This window comes from Sapajus apella, unplaced genomic scaffold (assembly GCF_009761245.1).
Source record: "Sapajus apella isolate SASKATOON/1434 unplaced genomic scaffold, GSC_monkey_1.0 scaffold18, whole genome shotgun sequence".
NCBI classification, from domain to species: domain Eukaryota; kingdom Metazoa; phylum Chordata; class Mammalia; order Primates; family Cebidae; genus Sapajus; species Sapajus apella.
In genome coordinates, this window is record NW_022436958.1 from 7,664,823 (window position 1) to 7,683,670 (window position 18,848).

Consider the following 18,848-nt stretch of genomic DNA (forward strand, 5'->3'; position numbering starts at 1 on the left):
TATAACTTGCCAATATTTTCACCCATTCTATCAGTTTGTTTTCCTTCTTTTAACAGTGCTTTCAGAAAAGCAGACATTTTTATTTTGATAAAGTCCTATTTATCCATTTTGTCTTTTATAAATCATGCTGTGCCTTCAGGTGCACTGATATTACTTTCTTCAACATCTATTCAGTTGTTAGTCTCAGCCAGTGAATTTTTTTTAATCTCAGGCATTGCAGATACTATTTCTAGAAGTTTGCCTTTTAAATATATTCTGTCTCAAAGTGTCTAATTTTTCTCTAGCTGTTTTTGCTTTTATTATTAATTGATGCATAACTATACATATTTATGGGGTAGAATATGATGGTTTCATACATGTATACAAAGCGTAATGATCAAATCAAGGTATGTGAGCTGGCAGTTGTTGATTTGTTGAATTGTAAGTTTCCAAAGTTGCCTATTGTATACAAAAATAACTTTCTTCCCACTCCTGGGCAATGTTCCATATGTTTTCCATTATTAGAAGGCAATCAATGCTAACCCCTTGATCAAAAACTATATTATGGTTCCAATACCATCTCTTTTGTGTTTTTTTCTGGCTTGACTAAGTAAATAGAAACATCAGATGAACATACATAATATATTTTGTGTTTGTATATACATATGAATGTATGTGTGCATAGAACACAGAGATTAAGCATGTCGGTACAAAATTCAGATAGTAATGATATTACGTACAAGTCTTCAATTTAAAGACCACAATCACATATGCCTTTGAAGAGAGTATTTTTTTAAATTCCTGGTTTTTTAAAATAATGGTTAATTAATCAGTAAAACAAGTTGTGAGAAATGGTACCCATAAGATCAACTGAGCATTATTAAAATGCAGACTATTCGTCACCAAAGGTAGATGTTACCCTATGCCTAAGACCTTAAACAAAACTCATATCCCTGTCTATACATCAGTCACAACATCCTCATATAAAAATAATTTAAGTTAAATACATTGCCCTATGGCAAAAAGAACCTATTGCATGTTCTAATGTTTTTCCCCCTAAGGCCTTTATTCCGTTTTGCCTTTAGAGTATGCTTTCAATAGGTAATTGGGAGGAAAAAAGCCAGTCAAGTGTATTTGCAAATATTTTCTTTACTCTTGACTTTATCTTGCCCTTTGGTCAAACTATTTCTGATGCATCATCAACTCCATGATGACACTCTTTGGGAGAAAAGAAACAGAGCTTGCAAGGCACTTGAGTAAAAATGGTTGCTAAACATGAAAGCACAGAAGTGACAAATTGCCTTAAAACCAGAGAAAGTAAAGAGCAGGGTGTAAAGGTTCATCACAGAGAAACCAAAGATGTAAAAATAATGCAGTATAAAAATATCCTCTATTGCACCATTTCAAGGAAATTTGAAATTGAAATAAAGGTAAATTTTACAAAGACTCTCTTTTTAGTGTCCACTGCAAGCTAACATTCTCACAGACTTAGTATTTTTGTTGTGGTTGCTTTTTAATCTCTGTGTGTGTGTGTGTGTGTGTGTGTGTGTGTGTGTGTGTGTGTGTGTATGCAACCTGGAAATTTTATGGCTAATGCCTAACTTGTCTCTTAACTCATTCTAATTATATTCATAATTAAATTGAAAAAAAAAATTTGACTAGAGCCAAATGGCTTGCACAGGTGTCTTTTTGTAGGAATGGTTTAGTGCTAGATAATAAACAACTGGACCTCCAGCTCCTTAATTTGGCTTAATGAAAAGCCCTTTCTAAGTAAAACTAGAAGGTGATTCAGAATTAAAATTGGGCCTTGACTCAGAAATTAATTGAGTGGTAAGACATCAGCTCCATTAGAAAATGTGGTGCTTGTCTTTTTGCTTTTCCTTAAAACTTTTATTTTACTTGCACTTCTTTCTTCCATCTCTTTAAGGTCACTTTTTCAAAGCAATAAACTCTTCAAGCTGAGCAACCAGCCAGGCAGCCTTCATGAGTCAGCTTCCCTGGCATCTTTACTTCTACTGAATAGACCTGCTTTAAAAATATCTATGTAACAAAATGCAAAATTTCTCCTCAAAAAAGGAGTTATCTTGACCTATTCCTCTAATGGTGGGATTGAGTGGCCAGGTTTTTTTTGCCTGTTATCAAGTTCACTGCATCAATAGATTATAATAAAATTGAAGATTGGAAGGTCTTCTTTACCACACAGAGCTCCAGTCTCATTCCTTATGCTTTGCTTGACACCCCATTGTGATCACCAGTGATGATTCTTCCAAAATATCTGCCCGCTGATCCCCAACTCTGACTCAGGCCATCTCTAGGAGAATAGTTTCTCCTATGTCCCATAAAAATTTCTTTGTCTCACCCAACCCAACATGATTCTAGTTCTAAAAACAGGCAAACTGAATAACTGGCTTGCATTTCATTTTGAGAAAAAGCCAAATTCCTTCCAAGGTCTTCAAAGTCCTTTATGATCTGGTCATCCACAAGCTCTCCAACTTCATCATTTACTGTTTCCTGCCTTGCTCATTGCATTCCAGCCCATTAGCACGCTGGCTCTTCTTTGAATACCCCAGCACACTGAAGGTCTTTGACTGTTCCATCTCTCTACTGAAACACACTCTCCCAGATTGCCACTCCCCTGTCAACTCCTCAGGGAAGTCTACTTTCATCAGCTAAGCTCAAGTTTCTGCCTGCACTACACACCACCACCCCCTCTATTCAAATCCTGTCTCCCCCTTTTACTATCTAGACCTAGAGCAAATTTTTAATCTCTTTTGTCCTCCATTTCCACATCGATAAAATGGAGGGAAAAGTTATATCTTCACCACGGCAATCAAAAAAAGAATGTCAGGAAATGCACTTATTTACAGAGTCATTGGCACACAGTATCTAGTAAATATTTGCTGGTATTATATTATAACGCAATCAGAGTGTCCTTTAGATAACAGCCTCAGAGGACCTTGCTGTCCATTCTCACTAATTTTTCCACTTCTCTGGTAAAGCTATTTCAAATTATATGTCTTAAAGCAGCCATCTTCATTCTGCTTTAATATTTTGCTTTGAGAATTCCACGCAGCACCAAACATGTTTAAGATAATATAGGATAGTCTCTTGCTTCATAACCCAGGGATCCCATTTTTTTTTTTTATCTCATGACATCCCTGCTTTGTTCTGCCAGCCCTTCCCAAGCCCAACTCCACTTGGATGGTCCAAAGCCTATTGCTTTATTATAGAACTTACACCGTCATCATAACCGAGATGCTATCCAGCTTCTCCGACCTGAGCCTGCCTTGTTTCTACTATGTGTTACCGAATCTGTGATGCTCACAGTGGCATCAGAAGAGCCAACTCCAAAGTGATGCCCTCTCTCAGTTGGGAAATTTGTAACATTGTAGATCCCAAAATGTTCAAATTTATCAACTAAAATGATCAAAGAGTTATTAGCTGAACACAGGGACAGACACACACACTCATTCTCCAAACTGGAAATATGTCACGTTTTCTTTCGGTTGCCACACAATATTCTAGCTTTAAAATGTAGACTTTAAAAAAAAAATCCTCTCAAAAGAACTTTCATATTAACCTCTCATGAGCTTTTTATTTATTTATTTATTTTTAATTTGTTGTAGAGTCAGGGTCTCACTATGTTGCCCAGGCTGGTCTCAAACTCCTGGACTCAAGCAATCCTCCTGCCTCAGCTTCCCAGAGTGCTGAGATTACAGGCCAGAGTCACCAGGCTGGGCCTCATGTGCTATTTTCAAAGCCTGTTATGGAATAAGAATTGATTCTTATCAGTTGTTTCTCTTGTTTGCCCACATTCAGCTGGACTTTCTCATTCGCTCAAGCATTTGTCCTTTCTCCAGCCCTCCACCTCTCTGTCTGTCAATAAAAGAATTTTCCTGAAATAGCTTCTAGGACTATCATAAGCTCCTTGAATTGTGGCGTTTCTTCAACTGGCTCATTCCTATTGCTCTGCAGAATTAAATATTAGATGTGATGGCTCCTGGAGTACTGTCAAATTCCCAGGGGAATTCTGCTCATGTTGGAACAGTGGAATATCTGCACTGAGAATTGCCATGTGGTTTAGAGAATGGAATTTTTCTCTAGGGATAGGCTCATACATTTTTACATACACTGTGGAAACCAGAAACATGGAAAATGAATGCACTGTTATAGAAAATGTGTAGTGGCGCTGGTGTTAAGAGTAAAAGCGATATGTTTGGAAAGATGACGGCAGACATATATTTTTCAAACCATGAACTATAAAAATATTATATTGGATAATTGAGGGTTTTCTCTTTTTGTTGGTTTATTTATAGTTTTCTAATTAATGTGTACTTTCCCCCACTTCCATTTCATTACATACAATGCCTTTATTTTTCAGAAATTATAATTTAAAAAGATCAAATACCTAAAGCTTAAGTCCATGATAACTGTCTAGCCAGACAGTTAGTTCTTGGCCCCTTTCCTTTTCCTTCTCACCTTGAGTGTCCAGCAGGTGAAAGGTTGACCCTTTCACATTTCCAGCCCCTTCCTCTGCCAAGTAATGGATGGGCAGATCTAATTAGTACCATCTGTCCCACTAGTTGCAGGTGGTCACTGTCTTACAAAGAGATGAAAGCAACAATCTTTTGAGCTTTTCTTCCAGGTTCCTAACTCCAGGCACAATGGTAACATTCTTCTTTGACACCTTGTATGTATTATTCTCTGAATATCTAATTGGTACCCAAGAAGAAACCATTACCTCATTGAAATATTCTTTGAAAATTTCTATGAATTTGTGCCATGTTATGAAAGTGTTTTAGAAAAACTCGTCAGGAAAGAAGAATGATCCTGAGCAAATACTGGACCCAGAAAGATCTCAGAAGCTCCTGTCTGTAAGCTTGGAACTGTGATGCTTAGAGCTTCTGAGAGCTGGACCCCCTGTGTTAGCTGAGTAGAAATCTCTACCAATGAGAAGGACCAGCCAGAGCACAACTAGAAAAACCACATTGGTTAATGTCAGATTTCCAGCAGGATCTTTCTCTAGCAGCTCCTTAAGTATTTTTAAAACACTTAAAGTGTAACCTGCAGAGCCTGTTTGGTGTTCTCCTTTCTTCCTCGACACTTTCAGTAATTTACCATGAATCAAAGTTTCCAGACACTTCATCACCAAGATCACACTCCCCCAAATGTGCTTTTCTAAGGTTTGGAAATTGTCTCAGTCAGATCAGGAAGCAATAGCAAAATACCAGAGACTGTGTGGCTTAAACAATAGACATTTATTTTTCACAGTCCTGGAGGCTGGAAGTCCAAAATAAGAGCACCAGCATGGTCATTTCCTCCTGAGGGCCCTTACCCCGGCTTGCAGATGGCCACCTTCTCATTGTGTCCTCAAATATAAGAAAGAGTGGGCTCTAATCTTTCCCTTTTCCTATGAGGGCACTAATCTTACTATGAGAGTTCCACTCTCATGACCCTATCTAAACCTAAGTGCCCCTTAAAGACCCTACTCCAAATACTATAATATTGAGGGTTAGGACTTCAACATATGGATTTTGGGGACAAAAACATTCAGTGAATAAGAGAAATCATACTTCAGTGGACTGTTTTAGGTGTACAACTTTATCAGTACAGAATAAAATTTCCTCTTATGGTCTCACAATATCTTTCTATTACTGTGATATGAGATTTGATTTTTTCTTTATTAATATTATACTATCAGGATCCGAAATTGAATTTATAGTCCAAGATGTCATTTTTACCATTTTCTTTCTCAGATAAGTTTGTACACTTTTAAACTTTCATGCAGAAATGTGCATGCCATCTTGTACCATTGTACGAGAGAGTTTTGCTTTAAGTTTTGCATACTCAGAAAATTTATGTCACTTGAGTCTCATAACAACTGGAACTGGAACCAAAACTCACTTTTTAACTACAAATTCATTGAACCTTCCTTCTAGTATTATGATATTTACAAACCTGAGCGGTTTGTCTTCCAAGTCCACATTTACATCCTCAAATACATTCAAGACCAAGTAAGACAAACTGCAAGATCATTTAAAACAATGGAGCAGTTAGAGACAAAATCTTGCAACATTTCGGGGAAGAACTTCAAATATCGTGTCAATAAAAAACTTAGAGAAGAGACACTCCAAATTTAAAAAGTGCAGTTTTCTAGATAGTTGGACAACATTTAGAAAGAATTTGAATCATAAATACTACAACCTATTAGAGTAGTGGAAATATAAATAAACCCCATAATGCCCATATGATCATAATTCCAATTTATAATATACTAACCATACTTTCACTTACATGTAGCCAATTGCTATATGTACATTTCACAATTTAAGTTCATTTTTATAATACTCCCTTGTGGTCAGTATTATTCCTATTATTTTCATTTGGGAAATTTAGACTAATCAGTATTAAATAGCCTCCCTGAGTCTACCAGTTGGTAATTTGCAGAGCTAGAATTTGAACCCATAATTGAAAAATTCCAAAGGTGCTACTCTTCACCACTCAACTACAGTTTTTGACCAATTTAAACAAAGTGATTAACAAGTGTCTATTTAGAAATGAGATAATTGGTAGATTTAGATGTAGTTCAGATAAAGGCTGTATGTTGTTAAAAACTACAATGAGGGAAACCAAACAGAACACAATTGAATTTCTCTGCTCATACACATGGTCTCAAAACCTCATTATTAAGAAAAGCTTCCATCTTGACTATTTAAAACAAATTCAACAATTTTTTAATTGCTTTATGTATCCAAGGCAACATTATAGGTACTCATTCTTGCGGCTAGATCACTGGAAAAAATTTTAAAAGTAAAATACACACCAGTGAAATTTAAACACACCTAGCAGATGGAGAAGGCTAAAGGGTAAGTAAATTTATTTGCAACAAACATTTAATTTATCTTTTAGGAATGTTAGCTAAGAGCACCTATTTTGTGCAGAATGCATCACTAGAAGAAAACAACAACAATCACTTTAGCAATAAACTCCCCATATTCCAAATGCTTAAAGGTAGAAAGAAGGCATTATATCCTTATTGCAATCCCCAGCAAGTGAATTAGGAAATGATATTGTAAAATTTCTTACAACTTTTATCATATATGTTATTTAGTTAAAAGGTGAAGCTATAGCAAAGTGTCACTTCATCCCTCATGTCATGTGCTAGAAAAGTATTTTCATGGAGTCTACAAAATAAATCCATTATTTCAAACCTCTATACCCATAATAAAAAGAGCCCAATTATAATTAAAATACTAATACTGTGTCTACTTACATTCAGTGGTATTCTACTTTTTTAAAAAATGCTTAACATCTTTGTTAAAACATAGCAAACTTGCAGAATAAGACCACAGATCTTAATAGGATTGTAAGACTATTTTTAGTTGGGAAATTTTTTAAATGAAATTTGCTTTTCAGGCTTGTATGTTTGTGACTCCTTTTTTCTGGCAATTGTAAATTTTCTCTACTGAGTTCATTACAAAACTGAATATAAGTTGTCTCGTGTCAAAGTACAGACCCATGTAATGTTGTTTTATATCTGTTTATCTGACATAAGCTTCTCTGGAATAGGACACATGTTTTACTGATCTTGTAGTTCTGGCACTAAATGAATTTTTAAAACAATGTGCTCTGTGGCGGTTGTTTCATGTAATTTCTCTCTGAACAATCCATAGTAATTAGCAGCAATGATCCTACACTACGGAAGTAGGGAATCAGAAGGAAGAGGGTAGAGAGAAGGTGAATGGCAGAGGTGGAAACAATGCTTAATTCAATGCATTTTGTTGCCAGTAAATTCAAGAATTAACTGCTTACGTCTCCCAAATATTTCTATCTGCGTTATGAGCTCTGTTACACAGCTACTGCCACAGGACTAGGTGGACTCTAACACTCACATTTTTTACATGTCAAAGAAGTATTACTACTACTTAATTTCCAGAAATTTCATCTTGGTGGTTTAAAAGTTTATGAGAAAAGATGGGAAAAATTAAATGAGCGAATCAAGTCTTTTGACCAGGCTAGTGAACTTTCGCAGTCTTGAAAGTGTTACCTGAACTTCTGCTAGTACGACTTGCCAGCCTTAAATGCAGAGCAGTGGTGGAGAGAACAGTGAAACTGTACTATAAAAATAAATTACTGTCATGAATATTAAGCAACAAGAATATAATAAACATGACTGTTTGCATGATTCTGATTTATTGGTACTGATATGCTTATAAATTATGACACTAAGTGTTTATTCTAGTTGTTTCAGAATATGGGCCAAACAAAGCTGGGTGGACACTTCCTGCAGACCTGACCATCTGCCACCAAATTCCTACTTCACCGCTCGTGTCGTTGTGTTTCTTATGTCGATGGCATCAGGACCATGTGTAAACAACCATTCCCTTTTAGTTCACTTTGCAGACTGAAGTAGGTTGCCCTTCCAGGACCTGGTGTGACAACCATCATCCTGAAGTTTGTGATGTCTTGCAGTGGAACAACTCCAGCTGCAATGCATCCCAAAGGCTGTTCCAACTTACACTGTTAAACAATGCTCACTTTTGACATAAGAGGGTCCATTACTGTATTTATGAACTTCTTGGCACCAGATTGGGGATTTCCCAATGCTAAGCAGCACTGCATTTTGCATACTTGCTTAGAGGTGGGTGTTCCATAAAACTGGTGCTGAGAGGTTAAAGACCTAAAAAAAAAAAAAAAAAAAAAAATCTTGTATTCATATAGAGTACTTCAACAGCCATAAGATAACTACACAAGTAGCACAATGTTCTTGCTAATATCCACAAGTAAAAGTAAGATTTGCCATTGGTTTTAATTGACATTATTTGGAATCAGATATTTGTTCAACAGATGGCAAGAATAAGGTATCACACAAGAAAATAGCATTCTCCTGCTTCAAGTTTTTAGCTTTCATGTTACATTTAATCAAAGGTTACTTCAGGAGATTAATTATTTTAAAATCTTCTTTTCTCTAACGTTGGTGGAAATCTGCAAGGAAGATAGCCAGTAAATTTATAGTAAGCTTAACAAAAGATGTAATTTTCGCATAAAGTATTCTGTAAGGGTAAAAGTTGCTGCTACCTGTAAAGAACGATTTATGATATAAACTTAGCTATAGATGAAATGCCAAAGTTCACAATGAGGCAAGACTTGTTACAGCTTTAAATTGGAACTCTTAGAAAATTCATAGAAGGACTTTTGACTATATTTAGCAAAGGGCTTTAAAATGTGCATGCCTTGTACTGGCAATTATATGTCTAGAAATTTATCTTAGGAAATTTTCAGAGATATGCACAAGGATGTGTACAAACTTGCCCGTCAAAATGTTATTTATAATAGTGAAAACCATAGAAGTATGTGCACAAACTTAGGGAAGGTTAGATTATGCCCATTTATATAATGAAATACTAAGTTATTGCTAAGTTGTGCTATAGAAAGCATTTTACTTCACAAGGTAAAACGCCAATAAATATTACGAGACTACAGTATGATATGGCATGTATAGTATGAGCCTATTGTAAAATATGTTTGTAAATATTTATATGTAGAGAAAACAATGAAAGGATTTACTTAAAAACATTGGCAGGTAATGATTATATAGCCTTTGTTTCTTCATTTTTTTGTTTTTCTGTGTTCAAGTTTCCACACTATTATTAAGTATTTGTAGTGATTTTTTTTAAGTGTAAGAAGAAGGTGAGTAGACGTTGTTGGAGGGGATTTCAGAATCAGTTGCTCGAGGGCCTCTCATACCTGGCTTTTTGACCCAGCTCACCTTTGTAGAAACAGATTCCTGGACCAACCCAGATAGGTGTTGATTCGTTATGCCTCGGGTGAGGTTTAAACGTGTTTTCTAAAGAAACCATGAGCAAACCCTTAGGTGATCCTGGCGACAGTCACATTTGGGACCCATTTATTTTGGTTCTTTTTCCTTGATGAAGCCAAATAAGAGAAGAGCAGCTCTTTCTACTTGTAGTATGTTGATATCACAGCATCTTGGTCTGAGCCATGCTGTATGCTCCTCGAGGAGAGTACTGAAGAAGTAATAGGTATATACCCTGAACTAGAGAATAACATGTGAGCACATATGATCTAGCAGCACAGTGAATGATGAAGACAATAAACACTCTACAGAAGGGAAAGACAAAAATGCAGTGTTTGGGAAGACTCCATGAAGGAGGCATTAGGAGTATATGGAGTTTGAAGAGCCAGCCAGGAAATGTTGGCTCCAGCCAAGCACTGACTCCAGCCCTGAGATGAAGCTGCTGTTTTGTGGAAAGTGAGGAATCTGGGTTGAAGGCAGCAATGATTTTGGAGACAGCAGCACAAAATAAAGGAGAGCAGATACAGTTAATCCAGTATTATGAATCCTTGAAGGCAAAGCAGCAATTCTGTATCCTCCTGCCTAGCTTTGTACTTTCCACAGAAAAGGAATTTAGTAAATTCTTGGTCTATAAATTAACTAATTAATTGCAGAGAATTCAATACTGCCTATGGTTTAAATTTTATGCTGCAGGCAGGGAAAACTCCATTAAAGATTTTTGAGAAAGGTAGTGGAAAGCAGAAACTCATGTGTTGAAGAAAATAATGTGGTGATAATTGTTAGGATATGTTTAAGAGGAGAAGGGAAGCAGGAAACCCCATCATGATTTGGCACCACATTTGGCTATCACCCAAGTATAACCTTAGGCAAGTGACCTCAGTGCTCTGGGACTCATGCATGGATATGCCTCAAGAGGCTCATGCACCACTCCCCCAGAATATTGGCCAAACTGTGTACATGTGCATCTGTGTATTTTCCGGAGCAAGATTCCTAGATGTGTGACACCCTCCTCCCCAAAAAAAGTTATAGAATAAGTGTTACTCAAAGTGTAAAGACTGGTAGCATCAGAATCACCTGGGATCATGTTAGACTGTATATTCTAGGTCCCCACTCCAGACATCCTTTATGACAACCAGTGAAGATGGAGCCTAGAAATCTGTTTTTACAAGCTCTCCAGGCTATTCATATGCAGGCAAAAGTTTAAGAAGCATCTAGTAGCTCGGTTACATCCAAGGTGTTTACCAACTTAAAAAAAATGACTATTTTGCAAAAGAGTAAAAGGAATAAATGAAGGAAAAGAAGAAACCATATGTAAAAGATTACAAGAAAGAAAGTTGCAATGATTTAACGACATCTCAGATAAACAATCTGGGAAGAAAGAGATGGGTTAGCTTTTGAAACTAGTTAACCATGAGGATAGAAATGTACATGACAGAAATTCAGAAGCTATGTTGATGAGTTGTTTTACACACAGTAGAAAACTGAATCAAACACAAAGCAGCAGTCAGATGATTCTTCTTACTGGCATTGTTTCTACAGACAGAATCTGGACAGTTGTAGGGGCAAAAAGGTACAATATATTTTCCTTACCCATTTTGAGGGCCATGGCTGACACCCCTATAACAAAAGAAAGATTAGCAAGAGGAAAGCATAACAGATTTATTTAAACAAAAATGTGATACAGGAACTTTCAGAAATGAAGATCCAAAGACCTAGGGAAAATTGTGCATTTTTATGTTAAGGTTTAATAAAGAATGAAAAGACATGTAGAAATGTGGTTGGACAAAAAAATATGATCTAATGGTAATGTTTGTTCAGGCCTGTTTGTTCAAATTCTTTTCTGTGTCTCTGTATGACATTCCTTCCTCTGGGTAGAGGGCAGGACACCTGTCACATCAGGGGAAAAGAGAGAAAGTCAGAGAATGACATTTCTAGGTTTTATGACTTGTTTTGGGGAAGAGTTCTAGTTTATATGACCAGCTTCTGGGGAGAAATTAGAGGAGAAAGGAGTGCAGGCAAAGATCAGAGAGAACTTTTTGCTTCTGAGGCCCTTCCAACTCTTCTTCAGTTCAAAGTACTCAGTGTGCCAAAGGGCCATACTTAGAGGTGTAGTGTTCTGAGCCCCAACACAATTCATTGTATCTTTGTGCTGCAAGGAATTTGTTCAAGATCACCCAACTGAATCTTTACAGCTATTGGAACATTGAATAACCAGTCAGAAGTCGACAGTGGTGAGAATAAAAGTTTGACCAAATCAATGATACCAAGATATAAATTGCTGTGTGTGTGTGTGTGTGTGTGTGTGTTTGCAGAAAAATATTCAATCCTAAAACTGGGATTCCCTCATGTGAAAAATATAAATGTGTATGCATGTTAAGCCATTTTAGTTCTAGTCCTCATTTTAAGTGTCTGAATAGTTCTTAATAAGTTACATTGACTTTATAGCACATACTTTTATCTGAGCATGTCAGTGACAACTCAGGCCCCTTCTATCTGCTATCCAAATATAGAACAGAAAGTATAGAAAACTGTATGTTGGGGGACAGCTACTGCCATGTAATTATGAAACCACTTCATACAATGAGCATGTTCAGAATAAGAGTAAATGATTGGATGAATATGTACAATGCAAAATTCCTATTTCGTAAGTTTGAGATTGCTTTTTAAACAGCATTAAGAAGTAATCAAAAATGGTTAATTGAACAGGCAAAAATGAACTTTGGCTAATTTTGACATAAGCTTTTCAGCTCTGCAAGCCAAAAGTTATCTTTAAAGTAAATGAAACCAACTCCTTTAATTCAAGAAAGAGAAGATAAGCAGATTGAAAAGAACTTTTAAATCTAAGTCTACACTATCATTAAGTGTACTTAGATTTGCACTGTGTAATTATTATGATTGTAGCAATTAATCAATCAACTGATTAACATATAGGGTCAGCAGGATCCAGTGATCTTATCTTGAAGCTTGAATTAATTAATTACACTTTTTTCAACATTATTATTTTCTATTTGCGTACCCAGTTTGTACAAGTTGCCCCTTATTGACAAAATGTGGTTTAGTCTCTGTACTTAACACAGCAGGTATGAGCACTCACTGAGGTACTTTTGCTCATATAAAGTCAGAATTATAAGGAAACTAAAATATTGTCAATACTTTCTTAAATAATTGTTTTTTGTTATTTTTCATTATCAAATACATAAATTATAAAAATTAATAAGATTCTTTTAAATGGTAGAGAGCATAAGATCAAATAACTTGTCTGAGTAAGTCAAATGCAATAATACATTGAAGTATCATATAATCAGTATATTATTCAGGAAATTCAGCTTATATTGTAAGAAATGCCCCAACCTGCACCTTGAAAACAAATGCTTTTTAAAAAATATTTTTAAAATAGTTTCAAATACGAAATCTCTTTTGCAGAATCTCTTTTGCTAAGTATTTGCAAAATGTACAAAATGGCATTATTCCCATTCATTAGATGAGGAAACTGAAGCAAAACACATGAAGTGGTTTGTCCAGAGCCTCCCAGATAGCTATTCCAGCAGTAATGGAATTGAAAAGCTCTTTCACCAAATATGTACTGAGGACTTTTTCAGCACGCACTAATGTTGAAAGTAGAAACAGTAAGATGAACAGGGCATGGTGTTGCACTCAAGAAATTCACAGTCCAGCAGGGGAAACAGACATGTGATGAGATATTTACAAGTGCAGCACCATAATAAATGTATGAAAGGCTGCGAGAGCAGAAGGGTAAGAATGTCAGTGCATTCTTCTATTCTATTGCTCCTGGTGTTTCCAATGACACTCTTGATGGAGTTGTTTCATATGAAAGAAGGTGGAATGCAAAAAAAAAAAAAAAAAAAAAAGATTGTGATATGAGACCTGTTGCATATGCTAAAGCTGCTTTTTTTTCCTTCTTTTTCCTAGAAACCACTTATTAGCAGGGCCTGTCTCAGTTGGAGGCTCTGCCTTTTTGCTTACAGACTGTCTGACGCCTTTATAAAGTGGGCCACTGCATTGTTGATTACTACACACCAGGGTGGTCTGCGAGCCACTGTTTTCTGCCACCCCACAGTGAGACAGCATCTTCTGATGTTCTGGTCTCATATGTCCTTAGAGAACGGTTTGTGTTTCCTAAGAAGCTTAAGTCTGGATGATTTACATGTAACATTTTAAACTCCAGTTGCGTAATGCCTTGACTGGGATTTATATATTCTGAAAACAGTTTTTCAGTTCTGTATATGACAGTTAGTATGTATTGTATTATCTACTCTCATTTATCTATGAGACCAGAGAAGGGATGTGACCCACAGTAATGGGGATCTAAAAAGCCTGTCCTCTCCTGCAAAATAACATCATGCAGTAGATGCTCTGACCACATACTATAATCTCATAATCAAATGATCAAGTGCTTGTCAATCCAAATAAAATATGTTTAATTTTGACTTAAAAAGAAAAGGAAACCAAGAGTAGCAATTGGATTAAGACATGAAATGGTCAGTTTCCTTCTGCCTGCATTGAGTTTATTTTCCCCACGTACTCTTTTGCTTTTCTTTCAAGTGAAATGGCATATTTTCTGGATGTGAGAGTTCATCAAATGATTACAAAAAAAAGTCAAAAAATAATTCTAATCTGTGAATGAAAAATGGACATTGATACTTACCTTCATAAGTATTAAAAGAAAAATAATACATGAAATTCCATAGAATTGTCCTATCATGCTATACTGACTCAAACCCGAAGACCTACAGTATGATATTACTAATATAATACATGTGGTGGGTGTGAGTAAACGTGTGTGTGTGTGTGTGTGTGTGTGTGTGTGTGTGTGTGTTTTATCATTGCCATAGTATAAAATAGTTGAATCAGCTTCCACTTGACTAGATGAGAGCTCTTAGTTCTTATTTTGAAAGCAATCAATTGAGCATGGTTAATTAGGATATCACCAAGTAGTTAAAAAAAAAAAAAAAAGGCTCTTATTAGAAAGTATACTTTAAAATCTGCTCACACTACACTGCTGATCGAAAGATTATGGAAAGTATACACCAAAGCAGGAGTTGTTAGGTGCTTTCTGCACAAACACATTTTTCTTCAATTACAACAAATTATTATAGTTATTTTATGTGGTACTGCAGGGTTGCCTTTATGTGAATCGTTGAGTTATAAACAACACATTTCAGTCCTCCAAGCAATAATTGTAAGAGGACAAGCCAAAAAGATCTCATTTGGGGGAAAAAAAGTAATCTTTAATTCTACTCATTCTGTCAGAGCTCTTTTATCTCAATTTACAAATGTATATCACTTTAAATAATGTTAAATTACAATGAAAATTCAAAATAACTAGCAATGTTAACTAGCTAGCCAAGATTTATATTGTGTCATTTTATTCAAGGTATGCCTTTCACTTAGTGTCTCAGTGTGAGAAATAAATTAACTTTTCTCATTAATATGGAAAATAAGAATGGTTTCCATATTTTCACACACATGCCCTCTTCATTGTATTTTGATGTGTATAAGATTCATTTCAAAGCAGGTCCAGAAAGCTAGCAGCCTAAGAGGGCTGAGTAATACTCAGAATATCATCCCATTCAGAGGGTTGATATTCCAGCACCCAGCTTGTTCCCTACATTTATTAATAAGCTCAATGGGAGTCCTCTTAACCCAGGGCTAGGTTGAGCACTTGCATGATTTGAGGTTTTCAAACAAAAGTACAAAAGCAAAATGCTCATTCTGTCCTAATGCTTAGATGGTTTCTTGTTACTCAAGTTCTATAATTTAAACTTTAGCCTTCTTTCATGAATTAATTTAAGAGTTATTGTGTGGCAACCATTGAATGAAGAAAGTATCCTGTAATTTGTGTGCTTAAATGAAGAAACATACAAATTTTAAAATTTTACGTGCATCCCCTAATTGTTCAAGTAATAATATTAGGCAAATCTAAGTGTTAGTAGCCTACAGGGTAACTCAGACTTGGACCTATATTATTTTTTCCCTCAGAAGATTCTAACATTTTCAAGAAAATTTGCTGGGTGTTTTTATGTCAAGAATAAGAGTGATTTGTTCCTCTTCTCATTTGGGAACTCAAGAGAATAAGACTTGGATCTACATGTTGAAGCTGGACATGTCAAGTCCTTGACTATTCATGTCTACTAAATCCTTGGGATATTTTGGGGTTTTCCTTCCCTCCCCTTCACCATTTGTTATAAAACTACTTCCATTTATCTGAAAATAAGTGTGAATCTAGGTAAAAATCTAAGTAATCAGAAATAATAGCTTTAAGTTTTCAAATGAAAAGAGTTGCCTTGTATCCAATATGACAGCAGAGGTTTCCACCATGCCCTGTAATCACAAATAAAATTTCCTGTGATTTTCACACAATCAGTTATTTCAAAGAAAATTATTTGCTCATAAAGATGTATTGTTGGATGCACATTTCTATATCTTCATCTCTTATTTCTATTATTATTGTTTTTGCTATTCTGGGAGTGAACAGTAAGGCAGTCCTTGCAGTAAAAGAGGGTCATGTCTCTATGAATATAATGACATAGTGCAAACCACACTTTGAGTTTCAGGCCAAGTAATTTATAAGCAAGTCAAAAGATTTCTCTGGTGTTATGTTATAACCCCTAGTCAATGTACTCACGGAGTCTTAGCATAGTCAAGGTTATAGAGAACAAGGCATTTTCTAAAAATTGCTCTATTTCTCTATCAAATACTGTAAAAAAGCAAAGCCTTTCTCTCTCTCAACAAGCTTAATTTTCTTCTATTTCATTCATCCTCCTCATTATCAATGTAACCAGTTAAGTAACCAGCATGTGCTTCTATATTTCGATGTTTGCTGAAGAAACAAAACACTGAAAATCAGATCTCTTGTTCATTTCAAAACAGTCCTCAAATTCTCCTTTGGACAAGAAAAGAAAACTTTGGAGAAATTGACATCTCAGTCCCTGGTTAGGATGTAAATATGGAAGTGCAAAATGGCATTTTTAAACAAAACTGCTTTTCTGACCGTAACTGAATTTTCACATTGTCAGCACTTCCATTATAAACATTTTTTTTTAGTTGGGAGTTTATAACGCAAATGTAAAGATTTGCTATGGGCTAAATCTCAACCCAAGAGCAAATGTTTATACCAATTTTGAAAACAATCAGCTTGCCCATTTGTAGTTATGCATGTGTTCATCATCTGTTATTGCTTGTCCAATGCTCTCCAACTTCTGGGAGAAAAAGCAGACATCTGGAGAGAAGAAACAATGTTTGCTCTCCAGCAGATGTAGTCTGTTTTCCACAATCATTGAATAACAAAGATATCGAACAAATGTGTGCCCTTTAATACAAGGAAATGAAAATGACAAGATTCTGCCTGCCTGCCAATACTGTGGAAATGCTAATTGGGCAGTCTATGAATTGGTCACTTTGGATGACTAGAACTCAGGGTTCTACCCATTTTACAGATGGAAGTAACTAGTATCTAACATGAATGACAGCAGTGAAATGCTTCCTCCTATAAAATACATTACATTTCAGGGATTGCCAGAGTAAGTGAAACATAACCATTTCACTGAAAACTGTTTTTACTACAAATGTTTAATATTTTTCAAAATTTTATAAATTATTGCTTGCCTTCCAGTTTGTTGGAGTTTTTTGTTTTTTTTTTTTTTTCTTTTTTTAAACTCAGTCAGGAAACTAAGTAGTCAGTTAGTACCCTCGGGGGGAAAAAAAGGATAACTCTAAAAAATGTTATCTAGCTATGGATCCTGATGGACTGAGAGATCGATGCTGGGACTCTGCAGATTTTTTTTTCTCCAAAATGATAACATTTCAGTAGGTACTTTTTATTACCTACCTGAGGTGGCACCGTGATTATTCAAAGGGTAAGAATGATTTACCAAGAAAAGAATGGGTTGAGAAGTGATTTAAATTCCCCTGGTTCAGGCCCCAATTAATTCCACCGCATCAAACAAGTCATGTGTCCTCTCAGATCCGTAGTCTGCCTCTTTAAAGTGGGATTATTGAATTAAGTAATCTGTAATCATCTTTTCTGGCTCTAAAATGTGACCATTTTATGGTGCCATACCTTACAGTACTTTCCTCAGATGTTTGCAGTTCCTTAGTGAGCCAAGTCTTTCATCTGATTTTCCCATAGTGTCGGGTACTCCGCTGACTAAGTAGTCTCAAGATGAAAAGCATAGCCAAAGGAAGGAGACAGGACAGCACCTTTGCCTTGTTTTGAGGAGAGTAAAACTAAAGATTTTTATACATGGCAAATCCTGATTGTCAATACAATTCACTTGGTATTGCTGGGGTTTCTGTAGTACTGAAAAGGAAATTAAATTCTTGGCTTAATTTGTCAAATCTATATGGTGGCAGTTAACATACCTCTCTATTTGGCAAGTTTTGAAATATAATGTATTTTAAATTTTAAATATAATTTTATTACAGCCGGGTGCAGTGGCTCATGCCTGTAATCCAGCACTTTGGGAGGCTGAGGTGGGCAGATCATGAGGTCAGAAGTATGAGACCAGCCTGGTCAACATGATGAAATCCCATCTCTACTAAAGATACATAAAATTATCTGGGTGTGGTGGTGGACGCCTGTAATCCCAGCTACTTGGGAGGCTGAGGCAGGAGAATTGCTTGAACCCGGGAGGTGGAAGTTGCAGTAAGTTGAGATCACGCCATTGCACTCCAGCCTGGTGAAAGGGCGAGACTCAGTCTTAAAAAAAAGAAAAAAAAATTTATTACCAAAATCCTTACAGTAAAATATTATCTTCAAAATTAACTCTAGAATGTGATTACATAGCATTCATCTCATGGTTCTTTTTCAACCAAATCGGCACATTCCCATAAGTTGTGCACTTTTGCTGTGCTAGAGATACATTCCCATGGTGTCCTAGATGACTACTGGAGGAAAATCCTGTATCTCAAAGCACTAAGTGCATTGTTTATACATAGGACCATCAGTTACTTATGTCTTGACATCAACAGAAAAAGTCAACTGCAACGAATTCACTGAAATATAGGTTTCCTAGTCTTATCCAGAATAAAG

General features: G+C 35.9%; 1 protein-coding gene across 6 annotated transcripts in view; it reads left to right on the forward strand.

The window, feature by feature from the left end:
* ARHGAP15 (Rho GTPase activating protein 15) overlaps positions 1-18,848 on the forward strand; it is a 637,215-nt gene that overhangs the window by 492,893 nt on the left and 125,474 nt on the right. Inside the window, exon 13 of one of the 6 annotated variants that reach the window (XM_032286217.1) lies at positions 1,907-14,770. The exons of the other annotated variants lie outside the window; for them this stretch is intronic. Within the exon in view, the coding sequence (XP_032142108.1) occupies positions 1,907-1,941 (35 nt within the window). The 3' untranslated portion in view covers positions 1,942-14,770. Of the gene's footprint in view, positions 1-1,906; positions 14,771-18,848 lie in introns of those variants that run through there. 6 annotated transcript variants of the gene reach the window in all.